This window comes from Polypterus senegalus, chromosome 17, assembly GCF_016835505.1.
Source record: "Polypterus senegalus isolate Bchr_013 chromosome 17, ASM1683550v1, whole genome shotgun sequence".
NCBI lineage: Eukaryota > Metazoa > Chordata > Cladistia > Polypteriformes > Polypteridae > Polypterus > Polypterus senegalus.
The window spans coordinates 16,364,223-16,390,869 of record NC_053170.1 but is presented as its reverse complement, the minus strand read 5'-3'; the positions used below and the strand labels follow the sequence as shown (position 1 = coordinate 16,390,869).

Below are 26,647 nucleotides of genomic sequence, written 5' to 3'. Positions count from 1 at the left end.
CGCCATATTTTGATTAAGAATATAATAGAAAGCACATCCTGTCATGACCATCTTGTATCTTGATGGCCAGGCTGTGGACAACTGCACTTCTTTTCTCATTTTGAATTCACAGAGCCTTAATAGAATATTATTTTCGCTGGAGATATTATTCATTGTGTATGTTTCATGTTGGTAGACTCATCCGATTTTGTTGGGCAGAAACATGTGACGAATGAGTTGTAGAGGCAGAGACACCTTAAAAGTGTAATGGAGATAAGGCATGCCTATGTGAAGAAAGTGTTCTACACTTGTGGAGAAAAGAGTCATTTTATCATCTTTCTCCTTCTGATACCACGCCCCAATGCTCCCTTTACCCCTGTGTCTTTGAATGAAGGAACTCACTGGTTATGTTGGGGTACCAGCCAGGTCTTCCAGTTTAATCTTGGCAAAGTTCAAACAACTTAAACTTAAGAAGTATGGCAGAACGGAAAAATAAGAAATGAAAATAATTATCCAGGTTCAAGGCTCTGTAGAGCAGTCAATACTCAGGTGAGAGCTCCATTCTGTGGTCTGTCATCTTCAGAATAAGATGACCCTTGCCAGGAGTGCACTGGCTTTATAGTGCAGGGACTGGAAGGAGCAGACTCAGTTTCACTCAGTGGGTGGTTTCTTGGGGCTATGAGAGGGAAAAAAAGAGATGGTACAGTCAGCTACAGCACCCTCTTGTGTCCTGGAGTGTAGTGCTTACCTTCAATGAGCCCGAAAGGTGAACCTCAGACACGCAGGCACAACACCTGTTTCACCCACAAAAGCTCCTTCTTCCCTGCTACCTCGGGCACAACACATACAAGCTGGAGACACTGGGGCAGGCAGCTGTCTAGCATTTTCAGGACATCACTCAATCCTTCTGACTTTTAACCACAACAGCAAAATTCATATGCAGTTCATATGAAAAGTATTCACCCCATGGAAGTTTCCACGTTTTATTGATGTATAGTACTGAATCCCAGTGGATTTAATTGGGCATTTCTGATGCTGATGGGCAGAAAAAGAGTCATTAATGTCAAAGTGGCCTAAAATAGATTAAAAAATATAAAACATAAAATAATCCCCTTTAATATAACACCACTAGATCATCACCAGTGCAGCACATTGATTTTAGATGTCAATGGAGGTCATCTATCTGGGGTTTTAGTTCATTGTAGACTAAATGCACCTGAATGTGGAACGTCCACCTTGTTTTGAGTCAGGATGGTGGGCTAACCTACACCATGAAGACAAAAGAGCACTCAGAATAACTAAGTGAAAAATGCAATTCAGGGGGATGGAGACAAGAAATTGTCCAAGTCACTGAATGTCCAGTTCAATCAATCATTAAGAAATGGAAAGAGGATGGCAAAGCTGTCCACAAACATCGATGAAAATGAGTGAGGGAGGCCATCAAAAGACCTCTTAGAACTCTAAAGTTCTTTACTATCTAAAACTCGATTCATTTGTCAAGCTATAGTGGCTGTCATTGGAGAGACTGCAGACAACAATGGTTGACCGAGTGCTTCACCAGTCACAGGTTTATGGGGGAGTAGCAAAGAGAAAAAACACATAGGACATCTCCGCTAGAGATCACGAGAGGGCACATGGGAGACTCTGAAGTCAGCTGAAAGGTCCTGCGGTCTGGTGAGACCAAAATCAAGCTTTTTGGCTATCAGAGTAAATGCCATTGCACGTTAACAAAAACACACCGTCAACTCTGTGAAGTATGGTGGTAGCAACATCAGGTTGTAGGGATGCTTCTCTGCAGCTGGCTTTGGAAGGCTTTTGAGGGTAAAATGAATGCAGCAAAATGTAGGGAAATCCTGGAGAAAGACCAACAATGATGGGAGTGTTGGGGATTTGGGCGGTGGTGTCCCCTTTGGTGTTTCAAATGCTTTGATAGACATATTTGATATCGGATATAAACCTATAACGTAGAGAAGCAGCTGGAGGTTTGAGCACAGCCATGGCATCAAGTCAGAACGTGAGGTTCCAGTACGCAACCATTTGCTGCCGGTAATCAACTGCTGAAATGGAATGGACACTATTTTTGGACACTACACAGTATCACAGACACTCCATCCCCACCATGAAGCATGGTAGTAGCATCATCCAGCTGTGGGGATGCTTCTTTGCAGCAGGTCTTGGAAGGCTTCTGAGGGGAAAACAAATGCAGCAAAATCAGGGATAATCCTGGAAGGAAAACAGTCAGGTTTTTTTCCAGCAAGACAACGAGACAAACCATAAAGCCAAAATTATGGAGTAATGGCATCACAAAAACAATGGGAATGTCCTGGAGTGGCCGAGTTGGAGTCCAGATTTCAATCCAACTGAGAATTTGTAGCTGGACTTCATTAAGAGGGTTCACTCACAATCTCCATGACACCTGACAGAGCTGGAGCAGTTTAGCAGAGTAAAATGGAGGGCGGGGGGAATGGCAGAGTACAGATGTGCAGAGCTGAAGGAGAAAGAAAGGCATGTGCACACAGAGTGAAGGCTGTCATGGCTGTCAAAGGTGTGTGAGTTGTAAGGGGGGTAAATACTTGCGCATTCAGTTATTTTTCTCTTATATATTTGTAACTAAGACTGCTTTGCAGGGACCTGTTTTCACTTTGGAATTACAAAATCTTTTTCTGTTCAGTCAAAAAAGACAATTTAACTTCACCGAGGTTCAATATTGTATAAGAATTAAATGTGAAAACTCACAAGATGGACACTGTAAATATACTGTCTACTTATATATAGTACACTGTATATTTGTCAAGCTGCTATATAAATGTATAACATGAATGCACTATTCATTATCCTGCTGCCTAATTCAAAACATCCCTGATGCTTACTGTAGTCTTTCTCGGAATGGCTTCCTCAGAAGCAGACCAGACAGCAGAGGCAGACATTTACAGACATAGGAGCAGAGCAGGGTGACACACACACAGCTGTCTTACGTGCAGGATGTAGCCCCACCACACCACTTCCTTTTCCTGCGTGCTGCTCTAACCTGACCTACTTCAGATGGTGGGTTGAATGCATGCCAGTTCCTGTTAAGACAGCAAAGATGTGACGTCTTGAAGCGCCCTTTCCAACGAGTGAACCCAGGGTGCCAGCTGGCAGAGGCGACAAGAGGAGAAATGAGTTAGTGATTGAAATAGGGAGACAGGCGTGGGAAGAGGGAGAGTTTGAAGATGCAGTTGTGACATGATGGGTGTTTTATGAACTGGCAATTGGTGATTCCCAAATGTTTGAATAACATGCCATGTTAAAAAAAGCACACTCACACATACATCCACATTTACTCATACTAAGTAGTTTAGAGAAGGTTGGAAGAAAGTGGGTACAGGAAACTGATCAATGGGTAAATAACCTGCAGGCTTACCAACTCTGTGCTTCAATGATTCACAAAGTAAGAAACAACAGGAAGATGAGGGAAAGATTGATATATTGGTCTGAAGAAATCCCACTTGACACTTGCCCTGTCACACTTGCAGCACAAAGTCTCCTCTTCACAGCAGGGACTGATACTTACTTTTTTCAACCACTGTTAAGCTGTGCTTGAAGCTTTTGTGTTGTGAGGTGTCTGTCACGCAAGCTGGTGACACACTGAGGGTTTTGAAGTAATCAACAGAAGATGGGACACCTGTGCAAATTGTTTGCTTCAACTTGCAAGCCTTCACTTACTTTAATTGCTGCAAGACATCTGTAGGTTGTAACTTATTACTGTATATACAGGTGCCGGTCATAAAATTAGAATATCATGACAAAGTTGATTTATTTCAGTAATCCCATTCAAAAAGTGAAACTTGTATACAGTATTAGAATCATTCATTACACACAGACTGATGTATTTCAAATGTTTATTTCTTTTAATTTTGATGATTATAACTGACAACTAATGAAAGTCCCAAATTCAGTACCTCGGAAAATTAGAATATCAATTAAGACCAATGCAGAAAAAGGAATTTTAGAGATGTTGGCTAACTGAAAGGTATGAACATGAAAAGTATGAGCATGTACAGCACTCAATATTTAGTTGGTGTCTTCAATATTGAACCTTTTCACAATATTCTAATTTTCCGAGATACTGAATTTGGGACTTTCATTAGTTGTCAGTTATAATCATCAAAATTAAAAGAAATAAACATTTGAAATACATCAGTCTGTGTGTAATGAATGAATCTAATATACAAGTTTCACTTTTTGAATGGAATTACTGAAATAAATCAACTTTGTCATGATATTCTAATTTTATGACCGGCACCTGTACTCGCATATGAGTCGGGTCTTGAAACCCGAAAAATCGATCATAAAATCAGACCCCGACTTATATGCCCGTTCAAAAATACGACACTTAATTCTTTTTTTTTTTTTTACATCTTCTTGCTACCTCCAATCTCTCTCAGTTTCTCAGATACATTGAATTGTGTTGCAGCAGTGCAGTTATCAATTTCTTTCACCACTTAAATGACTTTTAATTTAAAACCAGCTTCATATTTTCTTCTGATCGAATACAGTGATCCCTCGCTATATCGCGCTTCGACTTTCGCGGCTTCACTCTATTGCGGATTTTAAATGTAAGCATATCTAAATATATATCACAGATTTTTCGCTGGTTTGCGGATTTCTGCAGACAATGGGTCTTTTAATTTATGGTACATGCTTCCTCAGTTTGTTTGCTCAGTTGATTTCATACAAGGGATGCTATTGGCAGATGGCTGAGAAGCTACCCAATCAGAGCACATATTACGTATTAAATAAAACTCCGCAATGATATACGATATGCTTCGCACACTTCAAAGCTCTAACAGCCCGTATTGATTTTTGATTGTTTGCTTTTCTCTGTCTCTCTCACTCTCTCTGACATTCTCTGCTCCTGACGAAGGGGGTGTGAGCAGAGGGGCTGTTTGCTCAGATGCTGTTTGCTTAGAAGATACGGAAGCTGCTGTAAAAAATGCTGAAAGACTACCTTCACATTGATCCCTTCATTGTGCCGCTTTATCGCGGGTGCTTCGTATACTTAAAAGCCCAACATTTCTCTCTCTCTCTGACATTCTCTGCTCCTGACGCGTGCACTCCTTTGAAGAGGAAGATCTGTTTGCATTCTTTTAATTGTGAGGAAGAACTGTCATCTCTGTCTTGTCATGGAGCACAGTTTAAACTTTTGACTAAAGGGTGTTATTTCATGTCTAGAGGGCTCTAATAATGTTAAAAAATGTACTTAGAAGGTCGTAAACAGGTTTTCTATGCTCTAACTGCGAAAATATTAGATTTATAAATAAAGAATACTACTTCGTGGAAATTCATTTATCTGTCTGGCGATTAACCGCGATAAACGAGGGTTTACTGTATAACTGTGTGGAGAATTTTTATAAACAGTGTGGGAGAGTTTCTAAGGGCTTAAAATATATAAAAATAAACATACAAACATATGGTTTCTACTTTGCGGATTTTCACCTATCGCAGGGGGTTCTGGAACGCAACCCCCACGATCGAGGAGGGATTACTGTACTCCATTGTAGATAAGGGATGCTCTTACAATAAAGGTGTGTGAGGGTGTGAGATACAAAGGTCACTTCGGAATAGTTCAGGTGTTACCGTGTGGTCACGTAGGCACAACTGATAGAAAAAACAGGCCGCTCAGGTGGGTGTTAGCATATCATAATCTCTTGGACCAATAGCGTGAGTTTTCCGCATTCCACATATACGATCGACCTTATGAAACACCAGAAATTACACGGTAAAATCAAGCTCCGTCTTATCTGTGGGAGAAATTAAACATGGGTATATACCGTAGTTGTTCCCTGAAGAAGGCCCATTTGTAATATTCAGATATTTCTATTTTTTTTTATATTTTTGCTAACCTAAACTTCAAATTTAAACTTTTTCACCATTGTAGATCATTTGTTGCATTTCAACTAATTAAATTTGAGGAAAATGGAGGCGTTGTAAAATGTTTCACTGGTAGTGTGTACATTTGCCAATCGCCACACACCAACCCATAGTGACAAAGTGGAAAAATGTTTTCAGAAAGGTTCACAAAGTTATTAGAAATGAAAACGTGAAATTTCTCATTCGTTTAAGTATTCTGACCCTTAATTCATTACTTTGTTGAAGCCCCTTTGGCAGCAGTTACAACTTATTGGTAAGTTTCCACAAGCTTTGCACCCTAGGATTTGGGCAGTTTATCCCATCCTTCGTGTCAGATCCTCTCAAAGTCTGTTAGACTGTAAACTGCCATCTTCAGGTCTCTCTGCAGAGAGGGGTTTAAGTTTGTGCCACTCATGGACACTCAGAGACTTGTCCCGAAGACATGCCAGCATTGACTTAGCTGAATGCTTCAGGTCATTGTCATGCTGAAAGGTGAACTGTTGCCCCAGTCTGAGGTCATGTGCACTCTAAGGCAGGTTTTCTTCAAGGACATCTTTGTGTTTGGCTACATTTATCCTTCCCTCAATTCTCACCTTTTCGCCTTTCCTCGCACCCCGATAGCTTGATGCTGTCACCAATGTCCTTCACCGCAGGGATGGTATTAGGCAGGTGATATGCAGTAATTGGTCTTCACCAGAGTCCTCCTACTTAAGAGTGTATTTTGTTTGGCTACTCTACCATAAACATCTGAATGATGGAGTACTGCTGAGATGGTTGTGCTTCCAACAAGGTCTCCCATCTTAGCAGAGCATTTCTGAGGATCTGTTGGAGTGACCACTGGGTTCTTGTTCAACTCCTATAAACAAGGCCCTCCATGCCCAGTTACTCAGTTTGGTCAGACAGCCAACTCTAGGAAGAGTTAGAGTTCTGGTGGTTCCAAACTTCATCCATTTCACAGTTATTGAAGCCACTGTGCTCCTGGTAAGACTCTTTACAAAGCTTTACAAAAAGTTTTATCCCGTTGTCCTGATCTATGCCTTACCACAATTTGATTGCGGAGGTCTACAGAGACTTCTTTGGCTTGCATGGCTTGGTTTTCGTTCTGACATGCAGGGTGAATTGTGGGGTCTTCTGTACACAGGTCCACATGTGCCTTTCTTAATGATGTCCAGTCAGTTCAGTTTTCCACAGGTGGGACTGCAGTCACGTTCTCAACATATCTCAAGGAGAAATAAAGCAAACAGGAGGCCCATGAGCACAATTTGGAGTGACACAGCAGCGGGTCTGGATGCTTCTATGAAGGAGAGATTTCAGTTTTTGATTTTGAATAAATCTGCAAACCTTTCTGAAAATATGTGTTCACTTTGTCATTGTTGGATTGCTGAATATGGATTGATGAGAAATGTATTCATTGGAAATTAAATCTACAACACGATAAAGTGTACAGAAACTAAAGGGGTCTGAATAGGCCTTGAATCCAATGTATATTGGACCACCACCTCATTGACATATGATAGACACGCCAACTCTTTGTGTTTCGGTCATTCATTTCAGTCAGATTTCCTCATGAAGTGTGGGGCTTTTAAAACGCACAGTCGATTTCCTTAACCTGCTTGACTGGGCTTAGCGCAGTTGCAATGTGCTTTTATCTTACTACACGTGGCCTCACAAACGCAGAGCAGCTGTCGTATCCCCTGTGTGTAGCTCTTGTTTTTTTTTTTGCTCACTTCTCATTTCTGTACTCTGATCTGGAAAAGACTGCCAAAATAGAAACACGTCACTTGGGAAAAGAAGCAATTGTTCTCACAGATAAACCGCGAGTGGAAAAAAGAACTCCGAAAGCTTTTAAGTCACATTTTAACATTGAAACGTAATCTCAATATTAAACTGCATTCTTTATCAGCATTTCTTTAGGTTTTTTTAGAAGGAGAAATACTCCCTGGATAGTAACGTGTCCGTGTCGTAGGCTCTAAGTATAAAAAGGGTAGTGGACTCGCTGACCGCTAGGGACTGATTGAAAGAATTTAGACCTGGATAGGAAACCCTTGTGGTACTGTTTGGTGCTGCCAGACTAGGCTCCATCTTCCTTGCACTTTCTTAACCTGCTTATCCAGGGCACAAGGAACAACACGTGGAAAGGGCACCTGTGCACCACAAGGTGAACACACACACACACACACAATTTATCACACCAGTCCACCTAGCTTGCATATCTTTGGACTGTGGGAGGAAATCTATGTACCCACAGAAACTCCACAAGGTCTCCTTATTGTTGCGCCACTGTCGCCCTTCTTTAGCTCCCATGTTCCTCAATGAATGGATAAAGTGTGACATGTTAGGTGCTAATAATTAAAAATCATTTCATCTGTGGTCATCTAACATGTTGATGCCCTCTCCCATGGCTTGTTTCTGCCTAGTGCCTGATGCTACCAGGATAGTCTCTGACTTATGGCATCCCTGAATTTAATTAACAGAGTTTAAATAAATACATGTTTTAAATGTAGGAAGGACGGTCCTTGGATGTGTGGGAACTGTTAACATTTGAATTTGATGATTGCATATAGCGCAGAACTGACCTCTCTGTACTATGCTTTCCTCTGCAAGTTCTGGAGTATAAAAGAAACACCACCATGCACCCAAAAGTGGAGACTGGCAGTTGGGGAAAAAAATTACACGTGGTCACTGACTACAACCGCAAGAAGGCATGCAAATGAATATGAATAATATGAATTATGTTGCATCTGTACCACAATGTTTTCCGAAATGTACTATACAGGTCATAAAATGAATAATTCCCAGTGTGAGAAGGAACATTGTTTAAATTTTAGCCGATCTCAAATCTAAAATGACCACGCCAACATAATTATTACTCTGACTCTGATTAGAGTTGTAAAATACGGTTTGTTTTGAAAATTTGTTTGCCGGGAAAAATCAAATGAGGTGCGCCGAAGAGCTCAGTTCACATCTCGCAGCCCCATTTAAACAGGAAGCTCTTCATTACATCGGCCGAAAAGGTCTATTTTAAACACAAATCAGTGCCATGATGACAAAATCATTTCAAGTACTTAAAAAAACAAATAATTCTTTGCAGAGAAAGTATGGATTTCACAAATGTAATATCTGTAGCCCGATTCGATCAGGCTCTCAGTCGCTAGTATAATATGATATGCCCTGTAGGTTCAGCATAAGTTTGTGTCCTTGAATAGGACAAAGCAGACTTAAAAATGAATGGATATTTCCCAATTATCTATCCATTATCTGGACATTTGTTTCTCATGAGTAGACGATGCATAGTTGTTGCCTCTCTCCAGAACATCAGGCACAAGTTAGCAGCCAACTTTGAACAGAATGCCATCACTTGCAAGGCACCCTCATGTCACATGATAAGTGATTAATTTAGATTCACTAGTGAACTTAATGTCTTTGTCTTTTGAACAGAAAACAGAGTACAGAGAAAGAACCCAACTTGACAGTGGAAAACGTGCATCTTTCACACAGAGAGTGACCAGGCTAAGACTTACCTGAACTGGGATGATAAGGGTTCAGGAAAGTATAAGAGAAGAATTGGAGGCAGTGGAACACAATATTTGCACAAACCTTGACATTGTTGGCCAATACAATCTGTGTGAATGCAGCTATAGATTGAGCATGAGGGATGAGAGATAGGGATGTAGTTTAGGGAATAAATTTAAACTAAATAAATAAATTTAAACCCACGGCTTCGCTGTCGAAGATCTCTTTTAATAAATTGCCTGATACAAAAATATGGACACAATGTTATTTCAGTTTTTGATTATGTACCAAGTCTGTGCTGTATACGAAAATCACACAAAAGGAGCAAATATGTTAAGCAAGGAACTACAATACTTCTCTGTATACAGCGTTACTGATGCCGCCCCCCCTCCCTCCCCCAGGTTTCAAGCACATTCAAAAATTGGCTTGTGTCCCGTTTTTTTGAACACTCTGTATAAAGATAAAAAAAATTTAAATTGCAAAAAATAGTATAAATAAAAATAAAACTGACATATTTCAGCATTTCAGAGAAAAAGTAACCATTTTTGAGATATATTGAAGGGGTAGTTTCTCCCCCTTACTGTAGGAGTTTCGCAAAATCCGTTCTCATCTCTCACCTAGACCCTAAAACAAACCTCCATGCCAAATTTCAAAATTCTAGGACATGGGCTTTAGGAGACCTAGTCATGAATCAGACAGTAGGTTTTCTCTTATTTATATATAACTTGCTGTACCCAGTGGGTTCGCCCACATAGTAATGAAACAGGACAAAGTTTAAAAATCAATGGACGTTGGCATTATATCTGATCATGTACAGCTCTGATGGGAAAGCGTTCCCCACGTGGGGAGAAAAGCACATGGCTGTGATATATCTGGCAATCAGCAGCTATCCTCTAAAACACACGTGGCTCTGATTTCTGTCTCAAAACGTCAAACGTTACTCCTTAACCATCTGTAGATGATAATGTCTGTTGAACAAACATGTTTCGCTAGCTAAGTGGAGGCGAGGTGCACTCCAGCATATGGCGAGATGCAGACCAACTCAAACAGAGGCTGACGAGTGAATGAGAAAGGCCCCGCCCCCCTGCTTTCAGCCCACAGCCACTCTGTTGGATTTGCATAAATACATCGGTACCGCAAGCGAACTATGGTACTTAACGCGATGAGAGAAGTCACAAAATCAACCGGAAAGTTCAAGCAAAATATAGAAAACAACCAGATCTAAATCCATTAAATAATTCTCTCGAGAAAAGCTGACAGACATACAGACAGAACAAGAAATTTTTAAAACCGTTTCTTAGCGAGCACCTATGGGCCAAGGGTAACCTACATTACAAATGTCAAGACCCAAGTCCTCATGGTTGAGGAGATTTCGTGATGAGTGAGTCAGTGGTATTTGGCTTTTATATATATAGATAGATTATAAGTCTTCATCATATGGAACTCCTTTCAAAATTGCGTTCATCAAGCACTATATACAACATTAAAAACGTTGGCAGTACACATACCAGATAGCTGTGGGAATAAGTGGAGCTCAGGAGGCAGTGTGGCTTTAGAACAATCTTGTTGAGATCAGGCCATTCAGTCCATTGTCCGAAATAACATCAAGTTGAGTTATGAAGGTCCTTAAAGTCCAATTGTCTACCACACTACCTGGTTATTTATTCCGTGTCTTTGTGGTTTTTGCCTGAAGAAAAACATTTGTGTGAAAGCCGCCCTTAACAAATTTCTGACCATTTTCTTTTTGCGTATTTTTTTTTTAAATAACTGCACTCATTCATTTCCTAAGTTTAAACACTTCAATCACATCATTTCTTAATCTCTGTTTGCTTGTGGCTATGTTGTTTTCTGTGTCTTTTCCAGCGCTTTTCAGCCGTAGCCTTCATTTACATCAAGGGTGACCAACGTCGGTGGTCCAGGAGGGCTGCAGTGGCTGCAGGTTTTTTTTTCCAACCCAGTTGATTAATTAGAAACCAATCCTTTCAAATGGCAGATCTTATTTAATATCAAGGCTTGTTAGTGTTTTAACTCTGCCATGTCAGACCAATCATAGATTTTTTTTCCTTTCTAATAATATCATCGAAATGATTTGAAGCCTGAAATGGATGAGTGATTTTCAGTTCTTCACTTTCTCTTCAGTTTCTTTCTAATTTTTTTTAATAAACCAAATAGGGCGCCATGAATCCATGCAGGAGTGGAAACAAGTGAGATGGACAAGTGCTGGTCCCTTTGTCATTGGCATCTTATTGCTACTAAGGAGCCATTTTAAACTGTGAAGGCAGCATATCAAGACTAAAATAAGAAATTAAGGGTTCAAAATCTTAACAAGCTGGACAACTAAAATGAAGCAAAAAAATGTCACTTGAGCAATAAGTGCTTCATCAGCAATGAATGATTACTCATGAAGCAATTGTGGTGGAACAAAAACCTGCAGGCACTGCAGCCCTCCAGGAACTGACACTGCTCACCCCTGATTTAATGGGGCCTGTGTCTTAAATAGCAAATTACTTAAATGAAGTTAATTATCAGCAAAGACTGGTCAATAATTAAGAAAATGGTTAGCAGGAAAGCCTGGAGCCACTGTGGCCCTCCAAGATCAGACATGGGCAACCCTGATTTATATAATCGGAGCCAGTCGGTGGCCCACTCCCGTGAAGCTGGTCGTGTAATGTGACATATGCAGTGACTCACTCTGACTACTGTTTTGTCTCTAATAATAATAATTATTATTATTTACATTTACATGGCACTTTTCTCACTACTCAAAGCGCTTTTACGTAGTGAGTGGGTAGCCACTTCAATCACCACTAATGTGCAGCACCCACCAGGATGATGTGATGGCAGCCATTTTTGTGATAGTACACTCACCACACTGTAGCTGTTAAGTAGTGAAGGGGTGAGATAGTTAGCCAATTAGAGACAGGGGATGGTTATGGGGCCAGAATGACTAAGCCATGGTGGGCAATTTAGCCAGGACATTAGAGTACACCCTTGGGATTAATAAAGTATCTATCTATCTATCTATCTATCTATCTATCTATCTATCTATCTATCTATCTATCTATCTAGTGTCTTTTCATTATCTATCTATCTATCTATCTATCTATCTATCTATCTATCTATCTATCTATCTATCTATCTATCTATCTATCTATCTACTCTTCACAAAGGAGGCCCAAGGATCTTTTATGACCAACGAGACATAGGACCTCAGTTTTACGTCTTATCTGAAGGACGGCACTGTTTTTCAGTACAGTGTTACCATCCACATTCCGAATACGGAGTAAGTGACCAGCACCTCTTCCAGCAGCAACCCAAGCTTTTTCCTGCTTGATCTCCCATCCAAGCACTTTTGGTGGATTACCTGTACTGAAGTGCAAGTGGTATGGCGGCTGCTCAAGTTGTAGGGCTGAGCTGTGTGTGCACGAGAGCTGACCACCAATGAATGCTCATCCAGAAGTACAATACTTAGAATGCAGCAATGAGGAACACGCGCATCGGTACCGCAAGTGAACTATGGTACTTAACGCGATGAGAGAAGTCGCAAAATCAAGCGGAAAGTTCAAGCAAAATATAGAAAACAACCAGATCTAAATCCATTAAATAATTCTCTCGAGAAAAGCGGACAGACATACAGACAGAACATGCTTGGACCACAAAATTTTTAAAACCGTTTCTTAGCGAGCACCAAAGGGCTCACATGCATATTTTAGGGACGGGATATACTTGACACTCAGAATGCTTACACGCACACGTCATGGCTGCCACACATTCGTAGGATTCTTTTGATGCATCCTCTGAACACATTGTCAGAAATGAACACGATGCTTGCGCGAGTTACAGTACTGGCAAAAATATAGGTGGTGAGTGTGTTCAAATTTTGGTGCATGGCATCCACATCTCTATAGTGACAAACATACCTGTCAGCAGCTCTTGAAAGTGGATGTGAAAACATGCAAGACAAAGTGGAATCAAGTTGAGAGAGATACGTCCGTTGCAAAGTGTAAAATGTCAGAGAAAAGAAGTGGGGATTGGACCGTTGCAAGATGACACTGTGTGATGGCACGCCACATTGCAGGATCAGGATCAATGAATGTGCTTTGATGTTTGATGAATGGGTCGATGTGGTGAAGCAAATCTTCAAACTTGAATGTTGACATGCGAAAATATTTATTTACTTATTTTTGGATCTTTTATTGAATTTATTAAAAGCATTTAACATTCTATACAATCGAGTCAAACTTAACAAAAATAAATTCAATGTGAAAATATTCATGGTGGTTTTCTTCATCCATTTCTCACATAGCCAATACAAGTGTCACATATTCCCCATCGCAATGACGCGATACTTTTAAAGGTCTTGCATGCCATCTTCTGTTCTTGCTTTTCGCACCTTTGCAACAGCATCTCACACTGCTGCCTGGTGGAATCCTCCGGATTTACATGCAAGTATAGTCAGTACACTGCTTGCGTAGCAGCAACATCCGCATGTGTGCGCATCACGTAGCGTCAAGTATATCCCAGCTCTTAGACCTCTCAAACTGAAAAGATGCTCGTCTGTCCGATGTCTCTTGTTTTTCATACTACAACAGGATGGAAAAAAAAGAAAAGGGCAGAGATTGTGGTTGAGCTTGGCTTAGCTGTTCATTCTTTGTACAGATCTGGTTCCATCGGGCAGCATGCTTATTGGCTGTCAAATTGTACTGGAAGGTTGGCACGTAGTCACTAAATATAACAAGCCCAGCAGTGATTGTCAGTCATTTAAAATGACACGGTAAGGCGATGGGATCAGCAGTATCAGTCAGCAAATGTGACATACCCCACGAATGGAAGTCGCATAATGGGACATCGATTTTAACTCTTTGAGGGCTCATTACTTCCATTTTGGCCTAAGGTTGAATATTTTTTCCAAAAAACCCAGTTTTCTGAAAAGCACACAAAGCAACGGTTTTAACGCATAAACCAACGTAAAATAATAATTTATGACAAATGTCCCCCTGTTTTATGTCTCATGAGTCTCTACATTATGTGAATTCACATACCTATTACACAGCATAGTCCTGCAAGGTATGGCATTGTTAGAAGCAGCCAATGGCATGCATCGCCACATTGGCATTTCTTGCAATACTGTTAACACTGGAGCCGGCGTTTCAGGGGTCTATTGTTGCATACAGTGACCAGCGGCAACTGGTGACGGATGTCTTCGAGCAGCCATCTTCAACCAGCAGTCTTCATTAAGCAAGCAGTGACAGCATACACAGTATGCAGCACCAGATGCCTTAATTTGTAAAGGCAGCCAACGGCAGTCGTTTCTCGAGCAGCCGACTACAATCAACCGTCTTCATGCAGCAATCAGCGGCCGTCTTCAAGCAGCGGTCTTTGCGCAGTGACAGCAGTCACAGTATGCAGCAACAGATGCCTGAAACAGTGAAGGTAACTGGTGAAGGCCGTTTTCGACCAGCCGACTGCCGTCTTCAAGCAGCCATATTTGTGTAACCGGTGGTGGCCGTCTTTGAGCAGCTATCTTCACACAGCCAACTGCAGCCATCTTTGCGAAGTCAGTAACAACCGTCTTCGAGCAGCCGGCAGCAACAGCGGTCACAGTATGCAGCAACAGACACCAGTGTAACACATCTTGCACGAAGCATGCTGCTGACAAATAGCGCCAAACTATAACGTAACAGCGGGTTTTGTCAGTTGATTACCGCCCTGTACCCCTGGATGTTGACTAATGTCGACGTTTATCGCAACCCTATGTCTCGATATAAGTCAACACCCACCCAGAAAGAGTTCAACTGAAAAGGGTTCCACTCTTTCATTCCCTCCTTACAGGCTTGTTCGATGGAGACACGTTCACTTGCTTCAGATCACTCAGTCGAATTCAAGGTTGTGCTAGCAGCAGCAGGTTTGAGTGTCAATCCAATGCAATGGGGATGAGAATGAATTAATTTTGAATTTTGCACTTTGTATAATGTCACCCTGCTCTTCCGAACTACACTAAGCATCGGCGTAACAGGAACTCACTTGTCTTTGTCCTTAAACCCCTCAAACCAGCCCCCCTGACTGGGTGTTCAGCTGTCATGTTACCTGTAGAGAGGGGCGGACATGTGAGACTGCATTGCGAAGGATTATCTTCGAGCTTTGTAAACACGAGTGGGAGCGTGCACGTGACGGCCCTTTGTGTTTGACTAGCTGCTACTTACTACCTAGTAATTGCAGTGTAATTAAAGGCCCATTGTGTTATAAAACACTCTAGGGTGTGTAATTACCACCTAATAGGGACAATTCTGCCAACCTGAGGGCTGGAAACATGCGGTTGGGAGACCATAATTACACCCTGCTGAGGACCCTGGGGTTGTCGCTGCTGACTTCTCAGTTTCTACAGTTGGTAGCAGTGGTCTCAGAGAGAAGCCAAATATATCATCGGCCCTCAGACGCCCAGGCCGGTGCAGCCGGTCCAGGAGGGATTAGGCACTGACAGATTGGCAGAATTGCAGGCGGCTTTGTTGTTGTTTTTTCTGTTTTATAATAAAAAAAAATAAAAAAAATGAAATGGTAAATTAGACCTCTTTGATTCTATCTGCAGCCATCGATTCTTTGTCGGAAAAGAAGCAGGACGTTTTATTTAAGTTCATTAATTGAAATAAAAGAATCCTTGAATAAGACTGTGCAAGCTGGTGCAAACAAAAGAGCCGAGAGCTGCAAGTACCTTTTGAGAGCGGGCCTTCTGTTTTCAGTGCTGACCCAGGACACACACACACACACACACTCACACACACTCCTGCTTTACTGGAGTTGTCATGGTGACAGGCAGCGGGTGGGGGTTTGGGGGGTGGGGCTAGCATGTTAATGATCCCAGATGCCTTTCCAGAAAAACCGGCAGCATGCGTTTTTGTGCCTTGTGGCTGCCGTGTTCCTGCCCACAAGATTACCGGGGCAGCTTTTAGTAAGACCCGCGGGGTGCATAGGGAGCCCCCACCCCCCCCCCACCCCCTCCCCAGGTGATGTGCAAAGAAGCCCATTTTTAAGGGCAGGCACCGGCATGAACCTGTCTAACTGAAGCTCTGCTTAACTCTAATAGAGATTCCACCAGCTGCACTCTACCTGTAATGGAAGGTGGTGTGAGGAGTTCGGTATTTATGGTGTGAAGGCGTGTTAAGTGTGTGTACACATCTTCATGGCCATGTGTGTCTGCTGAATACGCTCATGTGAGTTAGCAGATTTTATGAGTGCTCAGGTGGGTTTAGCAGCTCCTCTGGGAGCTCAGCAGTCTGGCCTCTGAGTTGGAAGTTCATTTCAAGTGCACTGTTATTGAATCTCTTTCCACTCCCTTCTTTTTTTTTCTTAATTGGCAGGCCCCGCTCCAACCCGATTTGATTGGCCGTCCTGATGATGATAATATACAGTGACTGGCTGGTTGCTCCTCCTGTGTCATTTTGCTTGTCTAAAGGAGGGCTCTGTGATTGGCTGGCCTAGAGGTGGTAGAGTGGGGGGATGGGAGCTTTGGTAATCATGCTGACCCATAGACTGGCTGAAGCCTGGGTTGGGGGGAACTGGGTTGGGGGGTGGGGAGGGGTGTTATGCTGTCATCTGCTCTCCCTTGCTGGGCACAAGAGTGACACGTTGCCTCTGCCTTTTTGCTTTTCCTGCAGGTATCTATACCAGTAATAAGGATCCCATCTCCTTAGGAGGAGGAGGAGGGATTTTAGGGGCATTCTGCAGCACTCCGTTATCATCCAGTCTGCTGGGCCACCAGGGGGCATCCTCTTCTATCCCACAACTCAACTGCCTTTCTCTGCCGTCGGCCCTCCCCACCGCAACTCCTGCATCCGTCTCCACAACTCAGGTAAGAATCCACCATTCACCGAGCTCAGTCCCCGCTGCCACTTGCCAGGCAATGTTTTTTTAAAGGTCTTATGGAAAGGGCATCCAGGCATTCGCAAACCAGAGCTGCCCATGACCTCTAACTGTTCTTCAGAGAAACTTTCAGAAAGGTCGGGCACTTTCTCGTTTCCAGTTGTTCTTCTTCAGCTTACCCCCTTTTACAGCCTCAGTGAGGCAGTGCCATCTGCTGGTTATGTCCTGCATAACGTCTAGATGGCAAAATGCAGTTCTAGGCAACTCCCAGAGCATGGCCATCCAGAGTTAGCTGTCATCTACATTATGTAAAAATACACCAACATGGAGTCCCCGTACATCTTAGTCACGAAAACTGCAGATTCTGCCAGGAGGCTTTTGACACTTCAGACAAAGCTTTTTATGTAGTGCCATGCGTGACGCACTCGATAAGCTGATCTCTGGAAGCCAACATTTTCCTCACTTTTTTCTGCCCAGTCCACATTAGAATATGTTTCTAATTTCCTACTGGGTTTCTGTTTTGATGAGTAGGGATGGATGCTTATAAATGAAGCATCTGTATTTACAGTCCTGGCTGTTGCAGTCTCAAGCACACCAAAGGATCATAAAATAGACTATATGGACAAAAGTATTGGGACGCCTGACCGTTACAAAAAACAGGGACTGGAATAGATAAGGGCCTTCCCAAAGCTGTTTCCACAAAGTTGGAAGTATAGTGTTGTCCAAAATGTCTCAGTATGCCGAAGCATTAAGACTGCCCTTAACTGAAAGTAAGGGGCTGAGCTCAAACCCTGAAAAACAGCGCCACACCATTATCCCTCCTCCACCAAACTTCACAATGCAGTCAGGCAGCTATTGTTCCTGCCAAACAACCACCAAACCCAGACTCGCCCATCTGACTGCCAAACAGAGACGCGTGATTTTTTCACTCCATAGAACAAATTTCCACTACTCCACAGTCCAGTGGCGCTGTGCTTTACACCACTCAATCCGACACTTTACATTGGACTTGGTGAGGCTTGCATGCAGCTGCTCAGCCATGGTAACCCAGTCCATGAAGCTGCCGCCGTACAGTTAATGCCAATGGAAGTCTGGAACTCTTCAGCTATGGAATCAGCAGAGTGCTGGCGACTTTTACACACCATGCACTTTAGCTCTGTGACTTTGCCTGGTCTTCCACTTCTTGGCAGTGTTCCGGTTCTTCCTAAATGCTTCCACTTTCCAATAATACCACTTACAGCTGACTGTGGGATAAATAATAGGGATGAAGTTTCTCAAACCGTCTTATTGCAAAGGTGGCATCGTATCACAGTAGCACGCTTAATGTCACTGAGCTCTTCAGAATGACTCATTTTGTTTCACGTATTTTTGTAAATGGAGACGGTATGGCTAGGTGCTGATTTTATACACTTGTGGCAATGGGTCTGATTGAAACACCTGAATTCAATAATTAAGAGATGTGCCCCAGTACTTTTGTCCAGTTAGTGTAACTCAAACTTGTTTCCTTCTGTTCAGGGTAGTGGGTCCCATCACATTAGCAGGGCATCAGTCCATCACAAGGCCCATTAAGAGTTATAGTTAGTTAGAGAACTTTTGTAGACATTTTATATAGACAGTAGAGGAACCACTTCAACAGCCACCAATGTGCGGCACTCAAATGGATGATGCGACGGCAGCCATTTTGGGGCTGGTACGCTTACCACATAGTGGCTATTAGATGGTGAAGGGGTAAGAGATAGCCAGTTAGAGACTGAGGTTGATTTGGGGGTAAGAAGAAATTGGGGTATACACTACTGTTTATGAAGGATGCCTATGGATCTTTTATGACCACCGAAAGTCAGGACCTCAGTTTTACATCTCATCAAAAGGAAGGCGCCAATTTTTACAGCACAGTGTGCCACCATTGCACAGCAGGTATTGGGATCCACACACAGAGTACAGGGTAAGGCCTCACAACACCAGCACAGCACCTACTGATGCACACACACGTGTCACACTCACACGGGGCCCAATAAGAGTGACACGCAAACCCACATCTTTAGGAAAGTAGCCATACAGAGAATGTCCTGACTGTATCAGGGGTCTGCAAAGTCGGTCCTGGAGGGTTGTAGCGGCCGTTGTTCCAGCCCAGTTTCTTAATTTGATGTCCACTGCTACTTTTTGCTCAAACAACTGTGCTTCATTTTAATCATCTTGCTTGTTCAAATTCCCCACCCTGCATTATTTTAGTCCTAATCGACTGCATTCCCTGTTTTTTAATGGCTCCTTATTAGCAGCATGATGCAAATGGCAAAAGAACCAGCTGCTCTCCATCTACCATCATGGGAAAAAGAAAGTGCACCCTCCTTCATTTCTGTTATTATATTAATCTAAATCACAATTGCGCTGTCATCACTAACTTCTTTAAACAGAGAAATCTTACCTCTGGTGACAAGTAAAATAGAACAGGTTTTAATATGTTGTTATTTTTTTCTCCAAAAAGTAAGCAAATATTCAGAAACTGTGCAGGGATAAAAGTCCACCCCTCCAACTTCCACCATAATTAACATGGGCTGGTGTTACTAATCAAATGCACAAGATTAGTTAAATACCAGGATGTGTGACTGTCTGCATAAAAAGTAAAATATCTGGCAAGTTTGGTGTTCTGGAGTACTCTGGGTGGTGCTACCATCATGCCAAGAAGGAAGGACATCCACCTCAGGGAAGCAAGTGTTGCTGCTCATCAGTCTGCATAGGACTATACGAGGTGAGACACAAAAATAATCGGATTGGTAAAAAAATATATATTTCTTGATGAATTACAGCATTCTAAACATTGTCACCTTCTATATACCCACCCCTCCCGATCACTACACCGCACCATAGGTATCTTCCATTGATTGATATAGAGCTGGAAGTCTTTTTGCTTGAGGCTCTTCAACAGGCTTGCCGTTTCTGTCTTCACTTCATCCATTGAAGAAAAATGTGGTCCCTTCAGGTCACTTTTGATTTTTGGGAACAAGTAAAAATCACAGGGAGCTAAATTGGGTGAATAAATAGAGAGGATGATCAAGGACAGGAATGTTATTGTCAGTTAAAAACTGCTTTACGGAAAAAGCATTGTACACGGGAGCATTGTCGAATTTCAGACCTCATTGAACGTCTTCCACATTTTCTTGTCCTACCTTGTTATCACCGTACACTGTTTTTATCTTTTCATAAGTTTCTGTGGCCATTTTGTTCAATTTCGCAAGAAATTTGATGTTGATTCGCTGTTCGATGTTTTCACCCGACATTATAACGGCAACTTGTGCAGCGATTATTGTGCAAATACTGAATGGGCTATTCACAGAACATATCTAGCCGGTTGGCAAATTGAGAGGGCATGTAGGAGGGGATATAGTTTTGTGATTCATGTTCGGCCAACCTCCGAATGGTTTTCCAGGAAAGCCCCAAGCCCAGTCCGGTTATTTTTGTGTCTCACCTCGTAAGGCCATTTCCAAACAAAGTGAAATTCACCATTCTGCAGTGAGGACCGGCTTCAAAATGGAGAGCTTTCAAGAGGGTCACCATTCTTCCCAGGAATGGACTTTCCTGCAAATTCAGCCCAAGATCAGACCACGTAATGCGCAGAGAAATCAAGACAAGCTGAAGTACATCACGTGACCTATAGACCTCAGCAAGCATGTTACATGTCCATCTTCATGGCGGTACAATTAGAAAATGACTTGGTATGCCTTTCATGGAAAGACAACTAGCAAAAGCCCATTTTCTTCAAAAAGAGTAAGGTAGGACAGCCTAGGGTTGCAAAATCACATCTGATCAATCCATAAACATTCTGGAAGAATATCCTTTGGACTAATGAGACCAAGTTGAAGACGTTTGATCAACAAGCACAATTCCATGTTTGAGAAAAACCAAACATGGTGTATCACCACAAAAACCTCATACCATCTGTCAAGCCTGCTGGTGCGGAGGTAATGTCTTAGACTTATTTTACAGTAAAAGGACCTGGGAAATTTGCAGTCATCGAGACAACCTTAAACAACATTTTGTAACAATATATTCTTCCGACAAACATGAGGCCATTTGTACAACTGCTGAAGCTGGGATGAAAGTGCATCATGCAACAGGATAATGAGACCAAGCACACCAGCAAATCAACCTCAGAACGGCTGACAAAAAAGAAAATAATGAAGGTTTTGGAATGGCCAAGTCAAAGTCCAGACCTCAGTCCCACTGAACTGCTGTGGTGGGATCTTAGGAGAGCTGAGCATAAACTGATGTCCTGAAACATCAAAGAACTGAAGCATTGTGGAAAAGAAAACTGGGGGCCAACATTTCTCAAAAGCAATGTGAGAGGTCGATGAACTCCCAAGGCAGATGTTTACTTCTTTATTGCTGCTGATGGTGGGTCTACATGTTACTTATTACTAATTATAGGGTCTTCTTATTTCTTGCAATGTGGCTTCCGAGTATTTGCTGTTTAGAAGAAAATAACACATTGAAATCTGCTCTGTTTTATTTGTCAAATGAGGTTAAATTAAAGAATTTAGTGATGACAACACAATTAGAATTTAGGCCCTGGTTAATAAAATCATGGAATTCAAGGAGTATACTTGTGTGTATTCATTGTGAACTATCCAGTTTATTAAAATATTTAGAAGTAATCTGAAGAAAAAAAAAAGTAAAGGACTAAGAATTACTCATGCGCTTCAGGCTAGAAATCATTTGGATGACATCCTTGGAAAGGAAAAAACATATGATATAAGAATGAGCTGACATGGCAGAACAAGCCGTGAAATGAAGTAAGACCTGTTATTGGAACAGACTGGATTCTAATTAAACAAAAACATACAGCCACTACGGCCCTCCATGACCAACATTGCAGACCCCTTTTCTCTATAGTCAGCAAGCAAGTGTGGGATTCAAACCCAAACTGCTGAATCTGCGAGGCAGGGGTGTTACAGTAGCTAGTGTTACACCACGCTGGTCTGCCATAATAATGTTAAGTTAATGGATTGTGTGTAATTTGGGTTAAAAGAGCTTGATGTCATTCTAAAACACTTTAGTGTCAGTACTAAAACAAACCTATTGTTAAAAAAAAAATATTCACCATTCACTACCACTCTAAATCAGAGCAAAATTTAACAGGCGAGCAGTCTGCTGGCAGTCTCTTCTGAAGAGCGTCCATTAGATGTGCTGCCTACTGCATGACGCATACAAAGTAGTCCAGCCACTCTGGAGCAGGTCTGTTTTTGGAGATTACATTTTTATTATTGATAATTAAAAGGAACAAGTCATAGAAATGCACTGCCATATAGGCTTCAAACACATAAAGAAATTAAAGGGGAGATAAAGTAGATGGAGTGTCTATAACAAAGTATTCACCCCTTGGTAGTTTTCAAATTTTTTTTTTTTTATTTATTTGAGGGACATCTTTATCAAAGGCAACCTATAACATTTGAGATAGAATTGGTTACAATTCTTAGTTGTTTTTTTTTTTTTGTTCAAGTTGGAGCAGAGGCAAGTGAAGAAGAAAAAACAGAAAGGCCTTAAATGAGTCAACAAATCTGTTTATACAGAAACTTAAATAATGATAGAAAACAAACTAATAAACAATGGCTAGCCTCCTCTCAGGGTCTCCCCACCTACTATAATAGATCATTTAGCCCCAGAATTAAACATGTATGTGCCAGTTTAATGACAATATATGATAGATAGATAGATAGATAGATAGATAGATAGATAATGATTGGCACTAATAGATAGATAGATAGATAGATAGATAGATAATGATTGGCACTGATAGATAGATAGATAGATAGATAGGATAATAATAAAGAATTGTAGTGCTAAACCAGCCACCCTGTATAACTGGTTGCAACAAAATAAAAAAAAAAATACAATTATTGTGGAGTCATGCCTGCAAACGTTAAGTTCAAAACAGAACTATCCCAAGATGGCTGAGCTTCCGGTTTTGGGCCCTTCTCACAGGAAGAGGCGGGTCCAGGTGGATGGACACCAGACATCAGAGGTGTTCTGTAGAGGGAGGAAGAGACAAAGGCACTAGGATACAGCACTAACCCTTGGAGTGTTGGTAGAACTGCAGTCACTAGAGCCCTTGAGCTGTCCCATATGCACACTAGCATGGCGATAGATAGATACATAGATAGATGTGAAAGGCACTATATGACAGAAGGAATAATGTGATCACCCAAGCATTTGTCTTAGGAAATTCATCTTGTGGGTGCTTCCACCATATTTTGCCTTTGGCTACTGAACGCTTGTGCGAAGCTAAGACATACACAGGCTAACAGAGTGCAACAGAGATGCGCAGACAGAATTCTTAACTGTAACCACTTAAGGGTTTCCATGGGCAAATAACCAGAGAAATCTATGTCAGTTAACCTGGTTTCAAAGACGCCAATAACTTGTTTTTTCGAACCAGAATAAGGTTTACATGACATTTTCTGTGAATAATTAGTTTATTAAAGTGTATGTAAATCCTCTAAATGATCCATAACTCTAAAATGTGAAAACATCTAAGGAGTGAATACAATTCATAGGCACCGTATATATATAAATAAACTGTACAGCTTGCTGCCACCTTAGCCATCCTATTCAGGTCCTAATAAAGACACTGGAAAGTGGCCTGTGAGATAACAGGGAGATGGAGACACGACATATCACAAATCCCATACCCCCGCAAAGAGTATGAAAATTAGGGGTCAGAAAGTGATGTCAACTAGCAGCAGTTTGGACTTAGGCCAACAGTCCAGCTCTTGCCACTATAAAATACTCTTTCCAGATAATCCATACATCTCTGCTACAGAGAGCTCAAGAAGGATCAGGTTGAAAAAATGTGGTTAAAGGAATTTGTGCCAGAGAAATTCCATCGGGAGCTAAGGCCTGTTGGTTTACTGAATGCTGTAATGCCAGTCGATCAAGAGAAAGAAAGTGACACATGAAAACGAAAGCCTCAGGCTAAAAACTACAGCAGGTTCTTTGCTAAACCCTAGGATTACTCGCACTACCACCCACAACGTCATTTCAATGATAGAAACACAGGAAAGTGGTGCATCAAACCATAAGTAGTCTTCTTGTAAAATTTCCAAAGGGAGGAAATGACATAAGGGATCAAGTTAGAATGCATCAGGTAAGCCATGTCTGTTTGGATTTTAAATCTTACCCCATCAGGTCTGCAGAGACTCTACTATTCACACCGCCGCAGGGAGTGTGATTTATTTATTATTTAAGTGGGAATTCCAGGAATGCACACCAGCCTTGGCCCGGCTTGCACCACTCAATACACGGACACACAGAAATAAAGCGATTAAACAATAAGCAACATGAATATATTAAAAAAAATGGAAGGTGAAATCTAAAGAATAAACAAAAGTCATCCCTCCCAGCTGCCTAACAGCAATCACAGATATAACAAAACCCGAAAACAACAACAAGCACGATAAACACAAAGTCCAATACACTGTGTAAAATAAACAGAGCAAACACAAAGAGAAAACTTTGGGGCAGTGCAGGTAAATTGAGCAGGCAAATCACAAAAGGTCTTTACAGATGTGAGTCCAATACAGAATTGAAGTATAAGTGAAAAACATGGCCGTTATATAGATGGAAGACAGGAAGAGGAGGGTCCAAAGGGACCGGAGGTGGAAGTGACATTTTTAAGAGGCAGGCTCATCTGATTGTCTGCAGAGGAAAAGAGAAGAAAGAGTTAGAGTGCAGCACTAAACCCTGGTTTGGTGGAGAAACACATTCATTCAAGCCTGTAAACTTTCCCATGAGCACAGGTGTCATAACTGTCCAAATGCAGCGGCAACTAATGATGTGGAATGAAGGTGAAATGAAACTCTAGGAAACTGTAAGTAATGTAAAAACAGTCCTACTGGTATTCCTGATGTGTTGAGAGGTGAGGAGATTGGGAGGGCTGCCTTTGCCGAAGCATGATAAGCAATGCAACTTAGTACTCACGTGACGGGCAGGCACAAGACCGTCCATACAGCCATACAAGCATGATATTCCAGGACAAAACGATAATCCGGAGACGGTTGATGGCAAAATTGACAGATTATCACAACCACAAACTCTAGAACCCTCTATCTAGCTGGCTCCCTTTTAAAGGGCCCACTGGCTGATCTTCTCCCAGAGCAGCCCCAGTGCCTTTCACAAACGTCTAATCAGGGCCACTCTGCCGGGACCGCTGGGAGTTGTAGTTCTTAATTTATGTAGCACCGCTACAAAGGCGTAGGGTAGAATAAACCTATCAAGTTACATTAGGTAGCCCAGCTGCGCATAGACAAGAAGAGACCACCAGAACAATGGAATCAGCTTGGTCACTTGACAGGCATCATTCAGGCTGAACAGTTTTTGCTCTGGTATTTTGGTGGCAATTTCGTGGTCGAAAAAGTATTTTTCAACAATTTAAAGTAAATTTGTATATGTATGAAAAGCTACTCAAAGTTTAGCTTCCCAAATGCAGTCTTATTCAAGTTCCATATCTCCCTGTTAATTCATACTGAAGTTGCTTTTCCCAGTGGTATGTCACTGAAGTTTAGTTTGGTTTGGTTGCAGAGGACCAGTAAAAAAAATCTTTAGGGAGGCATCTGGAATTCTGAGGGGGGTTTAATGACATTTTATTTATAATGGAACTGAAGATTTATTTTCAGTTTCAGTCTCAATAAACAGTGAAGTAACCAGGAACAAGGAATATTGACTTGTAACATTTACGTAATTAGCCCGATTTTTTTAACTAATTGATATTTCCTATCTTATTAATAACCTATAGTGGCACAGAGGTAGCGCAGCTGCCTCGCAGTAAGGACACCAGGGTTGGCATCCCGAGTCCTCCCTCTGTGGAGTTAGCATGTTCTCCCTGTGTCTGTATGGATTTCCTCTCACCGTCCAAAGACATGGAGGTTAGGTGGATTGGTGATGCTAAATTGGCCCTTGCATGTGGCTGGTGTGTGTATGTATTGTGATGGATACCGGGGCATCAGCAAGCCCCAAACCCCAACACAAACACACAGAGTCGTGGGTTCAAATAATGGTGTGTTTATTACACACAATACCTCAAATAAGTTAACACAAACAAAAATTATCTGTCTCTCTTGCTCTCTCCCCACCTCAATACTCTCCTTAAGTCAAGTGTTGCTCCACGTCCTCCCACCTCAGACTCACCTGGATAATTCATTCTTTATGTATTTGTCACATACATAGTTATGCAGGACAACACGTAGTGAAATGCATCTTTTCGCACACCCCTGGAGCAATTGATGGTTAAGGGCCTTGCTCAAGTAGCATCTCTTTTGGCAGTGACGGGGATTTGAACCGCCAACCTTTGGGATGCCAGCGCAGATCCTTAATCTCAGAGCCACTACTCCACCCCTAATGGAATGCAGTCCCTGTT

At 41.8% G+C, this 26,647-nt stretch overlaps 1 protein-coding gene across 3 annotated transcripts in view; it reads left to right on the top strand.

Moving 5' to 3' along the window:
- Positions 1–26,647, top strand: part of LOC120518142 (protein AF-17-like) — a 104,871-nt gene that overhangs the window by 51,963 nt on the left and 26,261 nt on the right. For all 3 annotated transcript variants that reach the window (XM_039740760.1, XM_039740759.1, XM_039740758.1), the window contains exon 11: positions 17,037–17,230. In XM_039740760.1, the coding sequence (XP_039596694.1) occupies positions 17,037–17,230 (194 nt within the window). The remainder of the gene's footprint in view (positions 1–17,036; positions 17,231–26,647) is intronic.